Source organism: Trachypithecus francoisi, unplaced genomic scaffold (assembly GCF_009764315.1).
Source record: "Trachypithecus francoisi isolate TF-2019V2 unplaced genomic scaffold, Tfra_2.0 Lachesis_group21, whole genome shotgun sequence".
NCBI lineage: Eukaryota > Metazoa > Chordata > Mammalia > Primates > Cercopithecidae > Trachypithecus > Trachypithecus francoisi.
The window spans coordinates 58,102,498-58,123,257 of NW_022681467.1; the positions used below are offsets into that span (position 1 = coordinate 58,102,498).

General features: G+C 50.8%; 1 protein-coding gene across 2 annotated transcripts in view; it reads left to right on the forward strand.

The window, feature by feature from the left end:
- OSBPL2 (oxysterol binding protein like 2) overlaps positions 1-20,242 on the forward strand; it is a 60,899-nt gene extending 40,657 nt beyond the window's left edge. For both annotated transcript variants that reach the window (XM_033186988.1, XM_033186987.1), the window contains exons 7-14: positions 2,565-2,747; positions 4,392-4,499; positions 5,164-5,253; positions 7,786-7,909; positions 10,739-10,867; positions 13,149-13,272; positions 15,615-15,705; positions 17,824-20,242. In XM_033186988.1, the coding sequence (XP_033042879.1) occupies positions 2,565-2,747; positions 4,392-4,499; positions 5,164-5,253; positions 7,786-7,909; positions 10,739-10,867; positions 13,149-13,272; positions 15,615-15,705; positions 17,824-17,926 (952 nt within the window). In that variant the 3' untranslated portion in view covers positions 17,927-20,242. The remainder of the gene's footprint in view (positions 1-2,564; positions 2,748-4,391; positions 4,500-5,163; positions 5,254-7,785; positions 7,910-10,738; positions 10,868-13,148; positions 13,273-15,614; positions 15,706-17,823) is intronic.
- The last annotated feature ends 518 nt before the right edge of the window (positions 20,243-20,760 follow it).

Genomic DNA, 20,760 nt, shown 5'->3' on the forward strand with positions numbered 1-20,760 from the left:
GGTCAGCCTGGTGTTGAACTCCCAACCTCGGGTGATTTGCCCACCTTGGCCTCTGGAAGTGCTGGGATTACAGGCGTGAGCCACCACGCGCAGCCATGGTTGAGATTTTTATCAATAGTGAGTAAGTGGTTGTGGGATTTGGTTTGCTTCAAATGGGCTTTCTTCCGGTGTGTAAAGAGTTTAAAAGTGTGGCCAGGCGCGGTGGCTCAAGCCTGTAATCCTAGCACTTTGGGAGGCCGAGACGGGCGGATCACGAGGTCAGGAGATCGAGACCATCCTGGCTAACACGGTGAAACCCCGTCTCTACTAAAAATACAAAAAATTAGCCAGGCGTGGAGGTGGGCAGCTGTAGTCCCAGCTACTTGGGAGGCTGAGGCAGGAGAATGGCGTAAACCCGGGAGGCGGAGCTTGCAGTGAGCTGAGATCCGGCCACTGCACTCCAGCCTGGGCGACAGAGCAAGACTCTGTCTCAAAAAAAAAAGAGTTTTAAAGTGTGTGCCCATGTTTGTCCTAGAAGGTGTGAGTGTCAGCACTGGCTGTCAGGTCATTTGGGGAGGAGCTGTTGTTAGTAGTACAGGCTTTCCTGCACTTCTGTATATAAATCACTCTGCAGTTTGGAGAAGCAACATAAATGTCACAGCTTCAAATTCTAGTGTTTCTGGCTCATCCTGGCTGGGTCAGCTGCTGGTCCTTACCCACACGCTGCCCATGCGTGAATGCCAACTTTTTGTTTTTCGTCTGATTTAGAAGTTGGCTGGCACTGGGCAGCCGAGCACCTGTTCTCTAGATGTCATTGCCTTTGAGCAAGCAGGACTAGTTTGGACAGAGTGTGGCGTGGTGACAGCAGGGTCCAGCAGGCGACTGTGGGTCTTGGCACACGCTGCAGGGAGCAGCCCTGCTTCTGCTTCTGGGAAAGGGGAGACTGAGGCCTAGACCAGGGGAAGACTGGCCACGAGAATCACTTGTGAGGGAGTCTTCTGTTCTGAATTCATGCAGAGTGTGCTTCCTTTTCTCGATATTTCTCGAGTCCGTTGCTGCTGCCAGCCTTCCCGTCCTCTGGTCAGCGTGCTGTGCCACCGTCGGAGGCGTTCACGAGATTGGCTCTTAGAAAACGATTAAAATGTCTTGAAGAAGATAAATCAGGCAATCAGGCCGGGCGCGGTGGCTCACGCCTGTAATCCCAGCACTTTGAGAGGCTGAGGTGGGCAGATCGCCTGAGGTCAGGAGTTCGAGACTAGCCTGGCCAACATGGTGAAACCCTATCTCTACTAAAAAATACAAAAAATTAGCCGGGCATGGTGGCATGTGCCTGTCCCAGCTACTCAGGAGGCTGAGGCTGGAGAATCGCTTGAACCTGGAGGCAGAGGTTGCCGTGAGCCGAGATCACGCCACTGCATTCCAGCCTGGGCGGCAGAGATTTTGAGATTCCATCTCAAAAAAAAGAAAAAGATAAATCAGAATAGGAAAGAAGTTCTAGATGATAGAGAAGAAGCCTTGTGAGTGAAAGAAATGCAAGCCGCCTGGGCTGGGTGGAGTGGGACGTGCCACCAGCAGTCTTCCCCAGGGGCTGCACCCGGGGCCAGAGCTCCTGCTGCACAGCTGGAAGCAAGCTACGCACCTTCTTAACGCCGACACACGTCGTCTGTCACGCATGCACTTCCAGATCGTCCTTGCCAGTGTCTGCCATGTGCTGTGCGTCTGTGAGACCTTGGCAGTCTGTCAGGTTAGGGGCCATGGACGTGAACCAAGTCCTTTCCCAATACCCTGGATCCCTACAGATTCCTTGTTATAGCTAAAAATACACATTCCTTTCTTAGACAAGTATTCATTTTGTAAATTACATACCTTGGTAGTCAACCTTTTAAAATCTAATTTTTCAACTTTCCTTTCTCTGTAATGACTGGAAATTCTGATTCCAGTTAAGTTGGTAATTATGTGGTTTAGCTTTTCTAATTTTTAATGACTACACCTGTAGGTGTATTCATAGTTCCGGAACAATTAAAAACTGACATTTTGATTGAAAAAGAGAGTATACTAAAAATCCTGTTTCCTGGACAGGAATATTTTGGGGTATAAGCCATTCCATCTCGGAAATTTCAGGTGCCTGTTAGAAAGGTGAGGAAGGGGCACCCTCTTCAGAAAGGGTTTAGGGTCCTGAGTTCCTGGGCAGTGGGGGTCCCTCGGGGTTGAGGGTTTGGAGTCAGGGGTCTGTAAGAGTCACTTATCCACATCTCTGGGCTCCTCTGGCGAGACAGCGCTGTGGCTCGGGTGGTCCCATGGAGAGTGAGCGGGGCATTGGGGTGGAGGCCCCCCCCGCACCATTGCCCTCTCTGGGTGGGTCAGGTGTGCTCTGGAAGCCATGTTTATGTGTGTGTCTGTTGCCACCGTTAGGCCGAGTGTGATGTTGGAGAGACAGTGTTGGGTGTTTGTGCCACATCGTGTGGCATGGAGGGCCCCTGCTTCCCAGCATCCCGTGAGGGGCTCTGCATGATGTCTGAGCTGCCCTTTCTTTTATTTTGCTGCCATTAACGTGTCTGTTTCTCTTTTTTTTTTCTTGGACCTAGGGAAGATTTAGGATTCAGATTTATATCGGAACAGGTCAGTCACCATCCCCCCATCAGTGCGTTCCATTCGGAAGGCCTCAACCATGACTTCCTGTTCCATGGCTCCATCTACCCCAAGCTCAAGTTCTGGGGCAAAAGCGTGGAGGCAGAGCCCCGAGGCACCATCACACTGGAGCTGCTCAAGTGAGTATTGGTGCGTCCTGCTGAGAACCGCTTCCTGCAGAAACTGAAATGGGTGCTGGTGATGTGGAGGGAAACCTTCCTTTAGGAGGAAACCCTGTGATTTTTCTCCTGAGATGGTGACCTCCCCACAGCAGAAACGTCTTCAGATGAGCTTCCTGACCAGGGTTCCGTGTTGCTGGGGGGGCGCCCTCACCTCTGCAGTTGGAATTCTCACCCCTTTCAGTCATCATTCATTGTATTCCTTGTCTTTTACTGCCTAACAGCCCCAAATGTAGCAGCTTCCACACCAGTCTGGCAGGATTTCTGAGGGCTGGGGACCGTGAGGTTGCGGTAGGGATGAGGGTTGGGTTACCCATGGTGCCTGTGTCCCGGCTCCCCTTCTTGGCTGCTGGCAGGGCCCCTTCAGGGCTGCTTGCTGCAGGGTCCTGCCTCCCATGGGGGAGAGAGCTGAGAAGGAAGCCAGGGAAGTGGCCCTTTGCACACTCCCCCATCCTGTGCTCATGTGGCAGGGGTGACTTAGGGTTGGAATTTGAAACAGCGTTGGAGGGGCCCTCTGAGAAGCCGCTCACTGCCCCTCTTCACTCTCAGCCTGAATGCTCCCCAAGCCAGTGTCCACCAAAGACACCTCAGAGCAAAACACAAGTCTCCAACAAACCCCGGCCGCTAAGACCTGGCAGACACAGACCAGATGCTGGTGTCCTCCTGGGCCACCAGTCCTGAGATGCGAGTCTTGCCAAGCCGCTGCCTACAGTCTTGTTGTAGGCACCAGGTCCTAACAATACATACAGAAATAAGTAATAAACAACACCTTGCCTGATGAAGCATTTGATGTGGGTTTTGCTTCACATTGGCCCTGCCTGGATGGTGGCTAGAAGGTTCCACAAGGACCTGGAGAAGCCCCTGAGAATGTGTCCCCGGGCTGGTGCAGCCTTGTGCCTATTGTGCAGTGGCCTTGCTTTCTTAGGAAGAGGCGTACAGAAATGAAAATTTGCACACCTTGCTGATAAAGTTGCACACCTTGCTGATGAACGCATTTGGGTTCCACCCCCAGGAAGTTCAGAGAATTCCACACGTGTTGCAAACTACCCTGCTCTGAGTGGATTTCTGCCTTCACTGTGGCTCCTCCACATAGCCCCTTAAAACATGGGGCTGCTGATCTGCTGCCTCACATTTGTGGGGTGTTTTCTTCTTGGGCAGGGCCATTTGGGAGGATGAGGAATAAAAGAAACAAGTATGTAGAGTGCGGTGAAAACCCTGCACCCCTCCACAGCCACATGCTGGCTCCCCAGATAGCCAGGGCCGCATGCCCGGGACCCTGCATTACTGCCATATGTGTTTGGGGAGGTGGCTTTTCTTTTGACGACTTCACAGGAAAGCCATTTCTATTTGTTCAGTCTTCTTTGATTGCTTATTAACATGTCTTGACATTTAAGTAGAAAGCTTTGTAGATGCTACAAAGGAAAGACGTGCATTTCAAACGCATGCTAAATACACAGCCTCCGTCGCAGGGGCTTCAAAGCAGCATGCTGCTGTCCTGCGGGTGCCAGCTGCTGTGACCCAGCACTGCCTGGTCGTTGCGTCTTAGGTCACGTCGTGTCTTGGCTTTTCTGCTCTCTGACCGCTTGTTTTCCGGTGTCTTCGCAGACATAACGAAGCCTACACCTGGACCAACCCCACCTGCTGTGTCCACAACGTCATCATCGGGAAGCTGTGGATAGAGCAGTATGGGACAGTGGAGATTTTAAACCACAGGTGACAGCACCCCACTGTTGGGTGAGAGTGCGAGGCTCCGGGTGGGGATGGGTGAGCCAGGGAGCGTGAGTGTCCGTGCTCCTGGTGGGTTTTAGCTCAGCCTCAACGAGCTCCTGCCGTGTCCCTGCCAGCCCAGGCATAGCAGCTGCCAGGATTTGACTCTGACTGGTGTTGGCCATGGGTGCTCCTCGTTCACGGCCTCATTTTTAGTCATGGTCGTTACTTGGAGGCTTTGAGCTATGCCGAAGAGCTGTGTCATTGCCAAGTGCAGCGCGGTGGCCGTCCGCAGCTTTTGGCCACTGTCCAAGCTCGAATGCCCTGTTCCTGGAAGCTTATGACTGGTGGGCTTTGCCTTTCCACCACTTTAGTGAGGTATAATCGATGCATCATATGATTCGCCTGTTCTGAGTGGACACTTAAGTGATTTTTGATAAATTGACCGAATCATGGCGCTATCCCCACAGCCCGTTTCAAACACTTCCATCGCTCCAATTTCCAACATTTCCAGTTTCGAACACTTCCATCGCCCCAGAGGCCCACCGCACCCATTCGCAGTCAGCCCCTGCCTGCGCCAGGTCCTCCACTGCACTGCTCCCATTGCAGAGTTGCCCTTTCTGGCTGTTTGCTGTCTTGCAGCAGAAACCTGTGTTTGTTTTTCCCACAGAAGCGGACATAAGTGCGTGCTTCACTTTAAACCGTGTGGATTATTCGGAAAAGAACTTCACAAGGTGGAAGGACACATTCAAGACAAAAAGTAGGTCCTTGCCAGGTGGTTCATGGGGCACCACTGCAGCCTGTGTGTTCACGTTAGAGGGCTCAGGTGCTCCTGGGCCTGCATGTGCCAACGTGCACGAGACGCGGGTACACCAGTGTCATCTGTGCGTGGTCCAGAAGTATGACTCCTTTTTGTTTTGGAAAGACATTTTGTTATTGAGCATACAAGGAAATAAAGGGTATTTTTGAATGTAGTTTCTAGGTGGCTTGTTACTGGGGCCATCTTCTTTTGATAAAATTGTCTTGAGAAGTCAGCCGTTTTCACTGGGAGATGAGACGAGACTGCGTTTTGTGGCAGAGCTGAGGTGGGAGGTGTGGCTTTGCGCTTTCCCTACCCCGGCAGGCACCCCATGCACACTGTCAGGCGAGACTCAAATGTGTTAGCTGGTGGGGTGTCCGTGTCACGTGACCAGTTCACTCCAGTCTGAATCAGGGACTTTCACAAGTTTTTGTGAGTAGAGAAATGGTCAGTACTGTTTTCACGCCGGGCGCGGTGGCTCAAGCCTGTAATCCCAGCACTTTGGGAGGCCGAGACGGGTGGATCACGAGGTCAGGAGATCGAGACCATCCTGGCTAACACGGTGAAACCCCGTCTCTACTAAAAATACAAAAACTAGCTGGGCGAGGTGGCGGGCGCCTGTAGTCCCAGCTACTCGGGAGGCTGAGGCAGGAGAATGGCGTAAACCCGGGAGGCGGAGCTTGCAGTGAGCTGAGATCCGGCCACTGCACTCCAGTCCGGGAGACAGAGCGAGACTCCGCCTCAAAAAAAAAAAACAAATTTTTCAGTTTTTTTTCTCTCCATTTGGATTGATTACTTTGTAATCTGGGTCTCAAATTTTTTTTTTCCAGTAAGGAATTTGAGCCATAGAATGTCATGAAGTTCCTTCTAGTTCCTAAAATTTAGATATTTCCCATTAGAAACTAGCCCCCAATGTAAAACAGTCAGGGCCAGGTGCAGTGGCTCACGCTTATAATCTCATCACTTTGGGAAGCCATGGTGGGCAGATCACCTGAGGTCAGGAGTTCGAGACCAGCCTGGCCAACATGGCTGTCTCTACTAAAAATAACGTCTCTACTAAAACCCATCTCTCCTAAAAATACGAAAATTAGCCGGGTGTGATGGCGCACATCTGTAATCCCAGCTACTCGGGAGGCTGAGGCACAAGAATCGCTTGAGCCCAGGAGGTGGAGGTTGTAGTGAGCCAAAATCACGCAAGTGCACTCCAGCCTGGGCAGCAGAGCAAGAGGCTGTCTCAAAAAAAAATAAGACAGTTGGTGTTTCTGCTCCGTCTACCCTCTAGTATATACCAGAAATGCACCTGTTTCAACAGCCTATAAAATAAAATGGCCAGGCTTATGACTGACCGTTTCTCCCATAAAACATGTGAGGATCAACGTGTGGACCTAGAAGGGACAGCAGTCGAACAGTGCCTGACATCTCTCCCCCTTGGAACACAGCCCAGAGAGCAGCTGGCTGTTTCCAGAAATGGGTGGGCACGCCGAGGCCACTACTCGCTGACCCTCAGTGAGCACATGTACAGCGTGGTTTTCCAGAACTGGGCGGGGGCCCTGAGGCCAGACCCGCTGACCTTCAGTGAGTGCATGTAAATGTGTTTTGGTTTTCTGGTTTTCCACCCTAAATTTAAGGGTGCTCTGTCCTTGGAGACAGAGAGTTGTTGTCCCCAGGTTGTCTGCTAGGTGAGGCCTGGCCCAGTTACCCGTGTCTATGTGCTGGCTCTGCAAGGGCTGAGAGACACCCTCCCCTCCTGGGTCCCGAGCCTGTCAGAGCTGCACTTCCAGGGGGTCCGTGGTCGCGGTTGACTCTTCCCAGCAAGAGGCGAAAAGAGAAAGAAAATGGAGCCTGCACTATTTGGCTTCATCCCTTTTGGAATCGAGAGCTCTGTGGCCACTCTGCAAAGGTCTCTGGGTTGTTATTGATGAAACAAGCAGGTGGGGAACCAAAGATCAAGCAGCATTGACTGCACCAATGGATAGAAAAGGGCTGGAGGACACACACAGCATGCTCAGCGTGTTGGAAATGATGAGTGGATACACAGCACGCTCAGCGTGTTGGAAATGATGAGTGGACACACAGCACGCTCAGCGTGTTGGAAATGATGAGTGGACACACACAGCACGTTCAGCGTGTTGGAAATGATGAGTGGGCGCCTGCAGCTTCACATTTTAAAACGCTCGCTCTTTTTTTGCCCCTTCCTCTCTCCTGTAGCCCCGAGGGCCGGCTGTCCTTTGGGTTTCCATCCCTTCCCCTCTCCTGCAGCCCCGTGGGCTGTCCGTCCTTTAGGTTCCCAGCCCTTCATTTTCCTTTCCATGCTCAGAATGGTCCCAGAATGCAAATTTTCATCTTTGCATTTATGTCCAGAGATGTCCCAAAATGCGTAAGAAAGCATGCCTGAGGGGGATTTATTCCAGGGTCAAAATTAAGGTGCTACGTGTTTAGACAAATGGTTTGTAATGACTAAAACTTGGCTTTAAAAATCCCATTTAATTACAGCAAAAAGAAGCTCTTTGTGATCTATGGCAAATGGACAGAATGTTTGTGGGGCATAGATCCCGTTTCGTATGAATCCTTCAAGAAGCAGGAGAGGAGAGGCGACCACCTGAGAAAGGCCAAGCTGGTAAGGGCCGGGGCATCCCCGGGCAGAGCTGAGCCCTGGGCGCTGAGGGCTGTCAGGCCGCTGCTGCCTTTAACTCACCTGCCAGGGGCGCAGGGAGCCTTTGGACCCCAGCAGGAGAGATGAATATGCAGAATTTGTCCAGATGAACCGTGTGTTGTGGCGTCCAGTATCAGTGAGGGGGTTATCTGTATTTCTTTCCATTTTTTGTTTTTTTTTTTATCCAAAGGAGGGTCTTCCTCTGTCACCCAGGTTAGAGTGCAGTGGTGCAGTCATAGCTCACTGCAGCCTCCAGTTACCAGGCTCAAGCAGTCCTCCCTCCTTAGCCTCCCATGTGGCTAGGACTATAGGCATGCACCACCATGCCTGACTAATTTTTATTTTTTTGTAGAGATGGGGTCTTGCTATGTTGCCCAGGCTGGTCTTGAACTCCTGGGCTCAAGCAGTCCTTGCACCTCGGCCTCCCGAAGTGCTGGGATTACTAATAGGCATGAACCACAACACCCAGCCAATTTATCTGTATTTCGGTTGCACAGAGGCTGCTGCTATAAACTGTGGGCCCCAGTGCCCTAGAGTCATATATAGTCACTGGCCCCCATGGCTGGAAGTATCTGAGGGAACCTCAGGCAAGGCCATTTCTTTTCTGGAAACTCCAGGTTCTGGGTTCTTCTTTTTTTTTTTTTTTTTTTTTTGAGACGGAGTCTTGCTCTGCCGCCCAGGCTGGAGTGCAGTGGCCGGCTCTCAGCTCACTGCAAGCTCCGCCTCCCGGGTTCACGCCATTCTCCTGTCTCAGCCTCCCGAGTAGCTGGGACTACAGGCGCCCGCCTCGTCGCCCGGCTAGTTTTTTGTATTTTTTAGTAGAGACGGGGTTTCACCATATTAGCCAGGATGGTCTCGATCTCCTGACCTCGTGATCCGCCCGTCTCGGCCTCCCAAAGTGCTGGGATTACAGGCTTGAGCCACCGCGCCCGGCCTGGGTTCTTCTTAATAAATCTTCTCACGTTCTTTGAGTTAGCCTAGACATATTTTTAAAAATCAAGTGAATTTCAATTTTTTTTGTTTTTACTTGTGAGTACTAGATAATATATTCAACAGCCAGAAAGTATTGGCAAGGCTTTTTCCCCCCTAGAGCTTTGGAATACTTATTACCTTAAAACTAGTTGTTCTTGAACTTAAAAATAAAAGTGATAGTTCAAAAGAGGTGTCATATTTTCTACATAATGAATTGGAATGTACCAAGCCTGAAATGTTCAATATTTATTTAATGGAAACGTTAGCCTCCTCCGGATCCCAAGTGTTTTTTGTGTTGTAGTATTCATGTGTACTGTTAGACACCTTTTCTAATCACCTGCTTTTATTTAAGAAGGAAAATTCTGCTTATGCACTAGACAGACCTAGAAGGGTAAATCCATTTAGTGATGTTTTTTGATGCTTTCCTACTCCTTGAGGTGACCTAGAAACAGGAGAGTTTTCTGTGAAGGCTTGTCCTTGAGCCGCGGCTCTCCCTCGCCCAGCCTCGGGCCACGGGGCCTACAGCCAGTGTGGATACAGCCCTGCTTGTGCAGGAAGCCCTGGGCTTTGACTCGCTTGTTTTCGGTCATCTCCTTGCACAGCTGCATCTGGAATCATTCTCTCCCTTTTCTAGGACCCATTTTTTTTTTTTTTTTTTTTTTGAGATGGAGTCTCGCTCTGCCGCCCGGGCTGGAGTGCAGTGGCCGGATCTCAGCTCACTTCAGCTCACTGCAAGCTCCGCCTCCCGGGTTCACGCCATTCTCCTGCCTCAGCCTCCCAAGTAGCTGGGACTACAGGCGCCCGCCACCTCGCCCAGCTAGTTTTTTGTATTTTTTAGTAGAGACGGGGTTTCACCGTGTTAGCCAGGATGGTCTCGATCTCCTGACCTCGTGATTCACCCGTCTCGGCCTCCCAAAGTGCTGGGATTACAGGCTTGAGCCACCGCGCCCGGCCGGACCCATTGATTTTGAGAAGCAATGTGGCAGGTTTTGTCTTTTCATCAGGATGTAGAGAGTCTGAAATCCCCACACAGCAGCCATTTCTTGATGGAGGGCAAAACTGCGCCATCTAGAAAGCTCTCAGTCCCAGAACCTGCCTTCTGGAGAGGTGCCGTGCGTGAGAATGAACATACTGCTTGGAAGGCACCGCCGCATAGTTGTGCTGACTCCGTGAAGTGCCGTTTCACGTGTACCGCGTCTCCCGAAGGGAAACACGCCTGGCCACTGACCTCCTGTTGTCTCTGCTTTTGGTGTCAGTTAGAACACACAGCACAGCCCCACGAAGGGAGTGTGATCTGCTTTAGGGACTGGGGTCCAGCTCCTCTCCATACAGTGGTGGACAGACAGTGTCATAGACTGGAGAGGAAATTCGATTTTGTCCTTAGTTTAAGAAAAAAAAAGGCCGGGCATGGTGGCTCATGCCTGTAATCTCAGTACTTTGGGAGGCCGAGGCAGGTGGATTGCCTGAGGTTAGGAGTTCGAGACCAGCCTGGCCAACATAGTGAAATCCAGTCTGTACTAAAAGTACAAAAAATTAGCTGGGCATGGTAGTGGGTGTCTGTAATCCCAGCTACTCAAGAGGCTGAGGCAGGAGAATCTCTTGAACTCAGGAGGTGGAGGTTGCAGTGAGCCGAGATTGCACCACTACACTCCAGCCTGGGCAACAGAGCGAGACTCCGTCTCAAAAAAAAAAAAAAAAAAAAAGCCACCCGGCTCTGCTCAGGCATGGTGACTGGTCTGAAAGGTGCTCTGAGAATAGCTGTCCTCCTGGCCAAGAGCAGCCTGGCCGTGGGCAGCCACCCAGCAGGGTTCTGTGTTTCAGGATGACAGCTCCGGGAAGGCTGACAGCGACGTGGCTGACGACGTACCTGTGACCCAGGAGACCGTGCAGGTCATTCCCGGCAGCAAGCTGCTCTGGAGGATCAACACCCGGCCCCCCAACTCTGCCCAGGTCTGTGTCCCTCCGTGGCCTGACACCCCCGCTGTGAGGCCAGGCCTTACTACCTGCCCACATCAGACCCGCCTCTGCACCCCCTGAGCCCAGCACCTTGGCTCTTCCCTGTCCTTGGGCCCTTGCCTGCCACCTTGCCTCAGCCTGTTGTCCCAGAGCAGACGGAGGGGCCTCTGCGTGTGTTGAATTGGCTTCTGTTGTCCCTGGAGCTGTGTCCCGGCCCTGTGCTTGCCTGCCTTGGGGCCCGCTGTTGGGGCCGGGCACCGCTGCTCCGAGCACACGTTTGTGCTTCCCCTGGGAACATCAGACAGATGCAGCCATTGCCGGCCAAGGCCCATACCAAGTGCATCTTATCAACAGAGTCTTCCAGACCTGTTCGGGAGATTGCTTTTCTAACTTCTCAATTTAGATGCTTAAATGCATTGTGACATTTATTTTTGAAAATTGCACTTATAATTTTTATTAAATATATGATAAACTACATGTCTTATGACAAAATGTAATATATGGTTATATGATAAATATCACATGTAATATTTTAGTATCTTTTATAAATTCTTATTTATATATAAAATATATGCAACTTATGCAATTTTGTATGTCCCATAAACAGAGCAGAACGTGTAAAATACAGAAAAGGAAGCAAAACCTTCCCTCTAAACACATTATCTCAACAGTCGCTGTTATCATTTGATTAGAGCATGAACTGCTTGAACAATGCTGTTTTCTTTTTCATAGAGGCAGAGTCTCGCTCTGTCACCCAGGCTGCAGTGCAGTGGTGTGATCTTGGCTCACTGCAGTCTCCAACTTCTGGGCTCAAGTGATCCTCCCACCTCAGCCTCCCAAGTAACAAGGACCACAGGCGTGTGCCACCATGCCAGACTAATTTTCTACTTTTTGTAGAGAGGAGGTCTTGCTATGTTGCCCAGGCTGGTCTCAAACTCCTGGCCTCAAGCAATCTTCCTGCCTTGGCCTCCTGAGTTGCTGGGACCACAGGCATGAGACACTGTGGCCTGCCAACGATACTATTGGTATTTTAAATTTATTATTAGGAAAATTGCTTATGTATTTTTTCAGGGAAGTCTCTTTAAAGATAACTTGTGCTTCTAGCCTTTGGCTCAGCGTATGTGTTGAGTCCTCCTGCCTGCCTGGGCTCTGGGACCAGGCAGATGAGGTCCCAGCAGGGAGGTGGGGCAGGTAGTTGATTCACACCTAAGAGCCAGGTGGTGCCTTGGGTGCTAGGGAGGGCATCTGAGTGCTGTGGCTTCAGTCATGGGGTAGGGGTGGGGGTGTCTAGGGATTGCATTTGGGCGGAGGGGACAGCCAGGGCAGAGCCCCCTGGAGTAGACTAGTGTGTGAGGGCTAGAAGGCCCAGGGGGCCATGGGGATGAGGGTGGGGGGAGTGCAGGGGTCTCCAGATGACTTTAGTATCTGCTATGAGTGACATGGGGCACCATGAATCATTTGAGCAGGGGATGACGGATGCGGTTGATGTTTCCTGTGGCCTTTCTGGCTGCTTATTGATATGCTGTGAGGGCAGCAACAGAAGAGGGAGGACACAGGTGGTGGCTGGAGGGCCTGGCTGTGGCAGGAGGACCTGAGTGGAGCTGGGGCCCTGAGGGCTGCAGAGGCGAGGAGGCTGTGGTGCAGAGGCCAGGAGGCTGTGGGTGCAGAGGCCGGGAGGCTGTGGGTGCAGGGTGCTGCCACAGGCCTGCTCGGGTGTGCTATCCACGAGACACTGAGCAGACAGCTGCAAGCCAGAAGTCAGGCAGAGCAAGGCTCTGGTTGTCCTAGGCATGGGGGGACTGTCATACCCTAAGCATTCTGGTTTTTAAAGTGACAGATGAACTTGCTCCCAGGGCTGAGGCTTTGGCAGCTGCAGGGGTAAAGAGGAGGAATCTGTGGGCAGGTGTGGCTGAGGGCAGGGAAGGAGCAGGTACAAGCTGAGGGTTTAATAGTGGGAGACAGGTAGCGTGGCTGAAGTGTTTCCAGCAAGCTGGTGACAAATCTGTCAATGAAATTGTGAAGACAGAAAAAGAAATGTGTGTGAGTTTTGCTGTTACACCTCAAAATGCAAACGTTACAGCCACAGTGCATGACACACGCTTAGTGAAGATGGCAGAGGCATGGAATTTGCGGGTGGAAGACATGAGTGGAAGTAGGTTCCCATAGTGGCAGTCAGGTAGCACCTGTGGGGTTTCAGGGGCCCACTGGGCGTCTTGGAGCATCGTCCATGGTTCAGAGGCCCTGCTGAGGTCGCATCTCTGTGCCTGCTCCACAGATGTATAATTTCACCAGTTTCACTGTGAGCCTCAACGAGCTGGAGACAGGCATGGAGAAGACCCTGCCGCCCACGGACTGCCGCCTGCGCCCCGACATCCGCGGCATGGAGAATGGCAACATGGGTGCGTCCCTGCAGTCAGAGGAGGGAGCGGGGCCAGGGCCGCCCTGGCTAGGGTGGGAGAGCACAAAGCACTCGCTGGCAGAAGCCAGGCTCTCCCCTATAAGGGGAACCTGGTCCCTCTCCTAAACAAACAGGCAGGCTGCAGACCTTCCAGCTAGGCTTCTCAGACCATCTGCGGTGATGAGCTTTAAAGATCTCTTGCCTGCCTCAGACCAAACCTTTTGTAAATAAATTAAAATTACATTATTAGAAAATGAAATGAAAAAGAATACATACAAAGTACAAGTCCTAGGCCGGGCGCGGTGGCTCACGCCTGTAATCCCAGCACTTTGGGAGGCCAAGGCAGGTGGATCACCTGAGGTCAGGAGTTTGAAACCAGCCTGGCCAACATGGCGAAACCCCATCTCTACTAAAAATACAAAAAATTAGGCAGGCATGGTGGTGCCCAACTGTAATCCCAGCTTCTCGGGAGGCTGAGGCACAAGAATCACTTGAACCCAGGAGGTGGAGGTGACAGTGAGCCGAGATTGTGCCACTGCGCTCCAGCCAGGGCGACAGAGCGAGACCCTGTCTCATAAACAACAACAAAAAACACAGTAAAAACAAAGTGCAAGTTCCTCATTTTTTATTATTAAACAAAAGTTAAGATTACATTTTGAAAACTGCAGGTGTTCCCCCGTGAGGATCCGTGTAGCCCTCAGTGCAGAAACTGGCCCGTGTGTGGCGTGTCCTGCAGCCTCACACTCTCCTGGTGGGCTCTGCATGCAGCCTTCATCTGTAACATGCCTGATGAACAACTGTCTCTCTCACTCACTCATCTCAATGGAATTCGCAGGGAAACTCCTGGCTGAGGAGACATATCTAAAGTGTCCTGGGTTTTGAGTTAGTGATGTTTCATTTATTTGTTTTTAGAGTTGGGCTCTCACTCTGTCGCCAAGGCTGGAGTACGGTGGTGCGATCTCGGCTCACTGCAGCCTTAACCTCCCAGGTTCAAGCGATCCTCCTGCCTCAGCCTCCCAAGTAGCTGGGACTACAAGTGCATGCCACCACACCTGGCTAACTTTTGCAGGTTATTTTTTAGACAGAGTCTCGCTCCGTCCCCTGTGCTGGAGCGCAGTGGCGCGATTTTGGCTCACTGCAAGCTCCACCTTCTGGGTTCAGGCCATTCTCCTGCCTCAGCCTCCCGAGTAGCTGGGACTACAGGCGCCCGCCACCACGCCTGACTAATTTTTTGTATATTTTAATAGAGATGGGGTTTCACCGTGTTAGCCAGGATGGTCTCGATCTCCTGACCTCACGATCCACCCGCCTCGGCCTCCCAGCGTGCTGGGATTACAGATGTGAGCCACTTCACCCGGCCAGGGTTTTTTTTTTTTTTTTTCTCCTTTGAGATGGAGTTTCACACTTATTGCCCAGGCTGGAGTGCAATGGTGTGATCTCGGCTCACTGCAACCTCCGCCTCACAGGTTCAAGAGATTCTGCCTCAGCCTCCCGAGTAGCTGGGTTTACAGGTACCTGCCACTACGCCTGGCTAATTTTTGTATTTTTAGTAGAGACAGGGTTTCACCATGTTGGCCAGCCTGGTTTCAAACTCCTGACCTCAGGTGATCTACCCGCCTTGGCCTCCCAAGGTGCTGGGATTACACTGTACTTGGCCTAATTTTTGTATTTTTTATAGAGATGGGGTTTTGCCATGTTGCCCAGGCTGGTCTCCAGCTCTTGGGTTCGAGCGATCCGCCTACCTCAGCCCTTGTAAGTACTGGGATGCAGGCATGAGCCACCACACCCAGCTTGAATTAGTGATGTTTTCGGAGAGAAACCCAGCTCACGAGGAGTGTGACTTGGGAATGGATGTAACTTCTCATGCTTTGTATTCAGAATATATGCCCAGTCCTTCACAGAAGCCACATAGCAGTTACCCTGGAAGATTAAGGCTAAATGGAGCTCGTCTTTGGTTGAAAGATGGGCTCTGATTTGCACAGCCCATCGTGGGGCTGGCTTCCTGTCCTGAGCGCCTGCTCGCACACTAGGGCATCAGGTGGTGCTCGGGCCCTGCCTGTCCTTCAGATCCTGCACCCGCAGACTTTGAGTCGTGCTGTCGTAGAACGTGCAGCACACACAGCCCCCACACTCTGCTCAGCTCCATTTGGGAAGGGCCCCGTTGGCGCACTGGCAGCTGGCCTCGGCAGTTGTGATTGTGTTTGGTTTCCCAATCACAAAACCTGTTGTCTGTGGCATTCCAGCCACAGTGAGACATGCCATCTAGAAATCTAGGTGCATGGGGGGTGGCAGGGTATGGTTCTGAGGTCTCTGTCTGACCGAAACTGTTTGTTCCTATCCTAGATCTGGCCAGCCAGGAGAAGGAGCGGCTGGAGGAGAAACAGAGAGAAGCGCGGAGGGAGCGGGCCAGGGAGGAGGCAGAGTGGCAGACGAGGTGAGTAGGTGGTAGCCACGCAGGCTGGGGCAGCGAGGAGCGAGGAGGCCCCACACACACCTGGGAACAGCCAAGAGGTCCCCCACACACCTGGGGACAGCCAAGAGGCCCCCCACACACCTAGGGAGAGCCAAGAGGCCCCACACACACCTGGGGATGGTGGGGAGCACTTTCTCTCACCCCCACACCCCTGTGGCTGGACAGTTGCTGTTCCATGGCTCCATTAAGGTAGTGACACCAGTGCTTGCCCCTGACCCATACAGTTCCCACTGCCCAGGTGAGAGCCCATCCCAACTTAGTGCACACTTTGCCGAGACCATCCGGCTGGGGGTGGCCTGTGCAGAGCGCCTGTCACCTCAGACCTGGGTCTACTGCTTGAATCCTTGAATCAGGGCCTCATGGTGTGTTGGCCCAAAGCTTTCTTCTCAACTGTGGCAAAGTTAAAGAGAAAATGTTGCCTGAATGTGGCTGCTCCCTTTAGGAAAACACAGCTGGTGAGTGTATGGGTGAGGTCCCCCAGAGCCACAGCCCCTGTGGGTCGGGAGGTGGCACCATGTGGAGGCCACACCTGTCACACCAATACCACATCTTTCCATCAGTGCCACTCAGGCTGATCTTCACACTGTGACCTGGAAAGGTTTTGTGAAAATTAAATCCCGTGTGCTGTGCCGTGGCATCTGTGCACACGGAGGCTGGGACGATGGCGTGGGACCGCGTGGGTCTTACAGAAGCATCAGCTGCCAGGACATGATTCCTGTTTCTGTAACTGTCCTAAGCTGGCTGTAGTTTATTCTATAATAGTCATAAGAGAAAAGAACCAATGAATAAGGATTCAATCAGTAATGTACTGTAATAAGTATAATTTTTAAATGTATTTATAAGTAAAAGGTTTTAGTTTGTTAGAACAATCTTTGGGTATCTGTGAAGCATCTTAATTCTGTTAGGCCACCTACTTGGTAAGATTCATTTTCAAGGCCCAATAACAATGGTATCCAGTGATTTACTTGTGGCTGGCATTTTGAAACCAATTCTCACTGTTTGGGCTTCCAATTTAATTTAATACTAGGCTTTGAATGGTTTGATATTTGGAATTTGCCCTTAATCCAGAGAAAAATCAGCTTTAAAATAGTTAACCTTTCCTCATTGTTTTGTTTTGTTTTCTTTTGTTTTTGAGACAGAGTCTCGCTCTGTCGCCCAAGTTGGAGTGCAGTGGCGCAGTCTTGGCTCACTGCAAGCTCCGCCTCCTGGGTTCATGCCTTTCTCCTGCCTCAGCCTCCCGAATAGCTGGGATTACAGGCATGAGCCACCACGCCCAGCTAATTTTTTGTATTTTTAGTAGAGACGGGGTTTCACTGTGGTCTCGATCTCCTGACCTCATGATCCGCCCACCTCGGCCTCCCAAAGTGCTGGGATTACAGGCGTGAGCCACTGTGCCCAGCCTCTTCATTGTTTTTTTAAAGTGTTAAAAATATACTGTGAAAATAATGATCTTTTGTCCTTTGAAGAAAATGTCTTCTCCTTTGTGAGTGCCGCCCCCCCCCACCCCCAACACTAAGGACACCCCTTGGGCCCTGAGCGCCAGTCGGGCGCTGTGGATGGCAGCTGAACCAGCCCCAAGGACTCCCCTTGGGCCCTGAGTGCCAACTGGGCGCTGCGGATGGCGGCTGAGCCAGCCCCAACACCCGGGCCCTGTGCTACCTTCTCTTTGCCTATAATGTCTTCCTTTGTCCTCAATTAAAAAATCAAATACTTGGTTTGCTTCAAGTGAAAGCAAATATGAACAGTGTAACTGCTTTTGCCTTGAAAAGGGAGAGGCATTATTTAGGCTCCAGTAACTTCTCTGATAAGCGCCCAGTGTGAGGATTTTGTGTTGAGTTAAACCCTCCAGATTTTGTTGGGAAGTGAAACGGACATGGATGGCTGCATATCTTTAGGTTCCAGCATTCACGTGACCACAGGATCAGTAATCCTCCATTGAGGTTGTTACCCTGGGCTGCATTTTAAAACCCATGGTACTGTGATGGTGCTGAGTTGGGGGAACACATTCCTGCACCCAGAGCAGGGCTGCGTTTTCCTTTTGGGCTGAGCATCTTCTGACCCCTCCCTTGTGTCCGGCAGGTGGTTCTACCCAGGCAATAACCCCTACACTGGGACCCCCGACTGGTTGTATGCAGGGGATTACTTTGAGCGGAATTTCTCCGACTGCCCAGATATCTACTGAGGGCCTGGAGGGGCCTGGGGCCCAGGACCGGAGGCTGACGAGGCTGGACTTCCTCGAGTGGCCACTCTGAGCCTTGTCACAGCAGAAACCAACTTTTCTAACGACTGTGTTCGCAGCGACAGCACCGTCCCTGATCAAGGATGTAATTCTAATTAACTGTTGATTGCCAAACATTTCACTCTGCTGTGCCGTCTCTTCATAAAGCTTCACTTGGGATCATCGTCTTCATTAAGGTTTCAACAGGGAAATTCTTCACAGTGCCCTTTTATGTGGCAGAAATCAGCTGGGGCTTGTTTAGCTTCCAGCACACTCTCAGTCATAGAATGTGTAGCTAAAGGAAGTAATGGGAAGGGGTTCATGTTCTCCTTGTAATGCAGTGGCAAAAGGTTCTGAAAGTCTTTTAAACTCGAACCAGTGGGGGAAAGATGGATCTTGAAAATAATCCTGCAGAGAGCTTGATAAAGGCCAGGGATTGCCTTCTAAATTATGGTAATACAGAAGTGAAGAGTTTCAGAGCATCAGATTGAGTGAACAGTTGTCAGATTCTGTATTTTTTAACAATCTTCAATAATGTAAAGATTACTTTTAAAATATTTAAGGTAAAACTACTTGAATAGTATTTTGCTGAAGAGCAAGATATGCATTAATCACCAGTTTTATACTGTCCAAAATGAAGCATCACCGTGACAACCCAGAGTGGCAGAAGCATCGAGAGCATGACAAGAAATCCCAAGACTGCTCCCGCCTCAGAGGCGTCCCGGCTCCGACTTGCGTGCCCTGTCATCAGTGAGGCCTGGCTGTCACCGCACACCATGTCCATGTCTTCAAGGGGTTCATTTCTTCTTACACGTCGCGTGTACCCATAGCACTCTTGTGTTTTTGTTTTTCCCAGTATGCATGTTTAAAATAGAAGTGACAAGAATCACATCCGGTTGTGTGCTGTGGGAGGGTCAGAGGCAGAATCTACTTACAGTGGTGTAATTAAAGTTATTTAACCAAAATAGGTATGTGTCCATCTCAGCATTCACCTTTATCAAGTGACTGATTCTTTTCTTTCTTTCTTTTTTTTTTTTTTTTTTGAGATGGAGTTTCGCTCGTTGCCCAGGCTGGAGTGCAATGGCACGATCTCGGCTCACCGCCACCTCCACCTCCCGGGTTCAAGCGATTCTCCTGCCTCAGCCTCCCGAGTAGCTGGGATTACAGGCGTGCGCCACCACGCCTGGCTAATTTTGTATTTTTAGTAGCCATGGGGTTTCACCATGTTAGTCAGGCTGGTCTCAAACTCCCGACCTCGAGTAATCTGCCTGCCTCAACCTCCCAAAGTGCTAGGATTATAGGCGTGAGCCACTGCGCCTGGCCATGACTGATTTTCTTTATGTAGAATTGTCAACACGAGAGATCACAGTGGAGCACTTTGAATGAAAGACTGTTGGTTGTGTGCATGCACACACACACACTCAACGCACAGCTGCATGGAGTCCAGGTTACTAAGGCCAGCACTTCTGAATGACAGGTGCCACCTGCGTGTCTTGGTGTCCACACCACACCTGTGACGGAAGCACTTCTAGAAGTGAACATGCATTTTGAAAGCTTGATTTTGTAGCTTTGGAAGCTGGAAGCGATGGTGTTCGGTGCTGAGTCCTGTGTCAGCCTTGGGACCTGCGAGCTCCGTACCAGCCACTCAGAAGTGTCTGAACAGAACCACTTGGTGGCTTGTAGCTGGGTCTGAGGATTTAGGACTGTGGCATTTTTCAAAGAGGAGACTTGGAAATCCCCAATGGCTGGAAGGTGGAGCCCATGTGCCTCTGGTGGAGGGTTACCTGCTTTTCCACACTGCGGCTGTGAACCAGCTCATTCTCCAAGAAAGATTAAAAGCTGAGAACATCCAAAGGTGAGACTCAGACACATTGAAAGTGACTGCATTTAGGGAAGTTGAACGACTTCTTACTGATCGTTCCAGTTCTTACTGGTTAAGATAATTTGCCAACAGGTTTGTTTCCAAGTCCTCTCCCAGGACCAGGCTCCTGGTATTTCAGGGGCTCGTTGGCTGCATAGACAGCCCCTCTTCTGCTGTGCTTGAGCACAGACACCAAACCAGAGGTGGAGGAAGAACGGTAGGAAGGCTGATTGCAAAGGCAGCTGTGTGTCAAAGGTTATTTTAACTTTTTATTATTTGTTGTTATTGTTTCTGCAGATGCTAACACGTAAACTATGACCTAACTTTTGTCACCTTTGATATCTATTGAATGTTAAACATCTCTATTTAATAAAGATGGCCAGCACTTAATGTGTGGAAAGTGATGGCCTTCTTGTGGGCCACGTGTTTGGGTGTGAGTATGGCCTTGACCAAGGGTCTTGGTGCTTGATTCACTTTTACAGATAGGGTCAGTTGCCCAGGCTTGAGTGCAGTGGTGCAATCATAGCTCACTGCAGCCTCGACTTCCTGGGCTCAAGCAGTCCTCCAGCCTCAGCCTCCCAAGTAGCTAGGACCATAGTCGCATGCCACCAAACCCAGCTATTTTAAAAAAAAAATTTTTGTAGAGACAGGATCTCACTGTGTTGCTCAAGCTGGCCTTGAACTCCTGGGCTCAAGCAGTCTTCCTGCCTCAGCCTCCCAAAGTGCTAGGATTACAGGTGTGAGCTACTGTGCTGGGCCCTTGGTTCTTTTAAAATTAATCTTGTCATGTAGGATGTCCTTACAGAATGAAAAACCTAGCAAGTTTATTCCCCAACAGAACCTAATACTTTGATTAGATTCTATTGCTAATTGAAATTAGAATTCAGTTCCATGGTCATTGGTTGGGGATATATGTATTGTGAGCTGCTGGAGACAG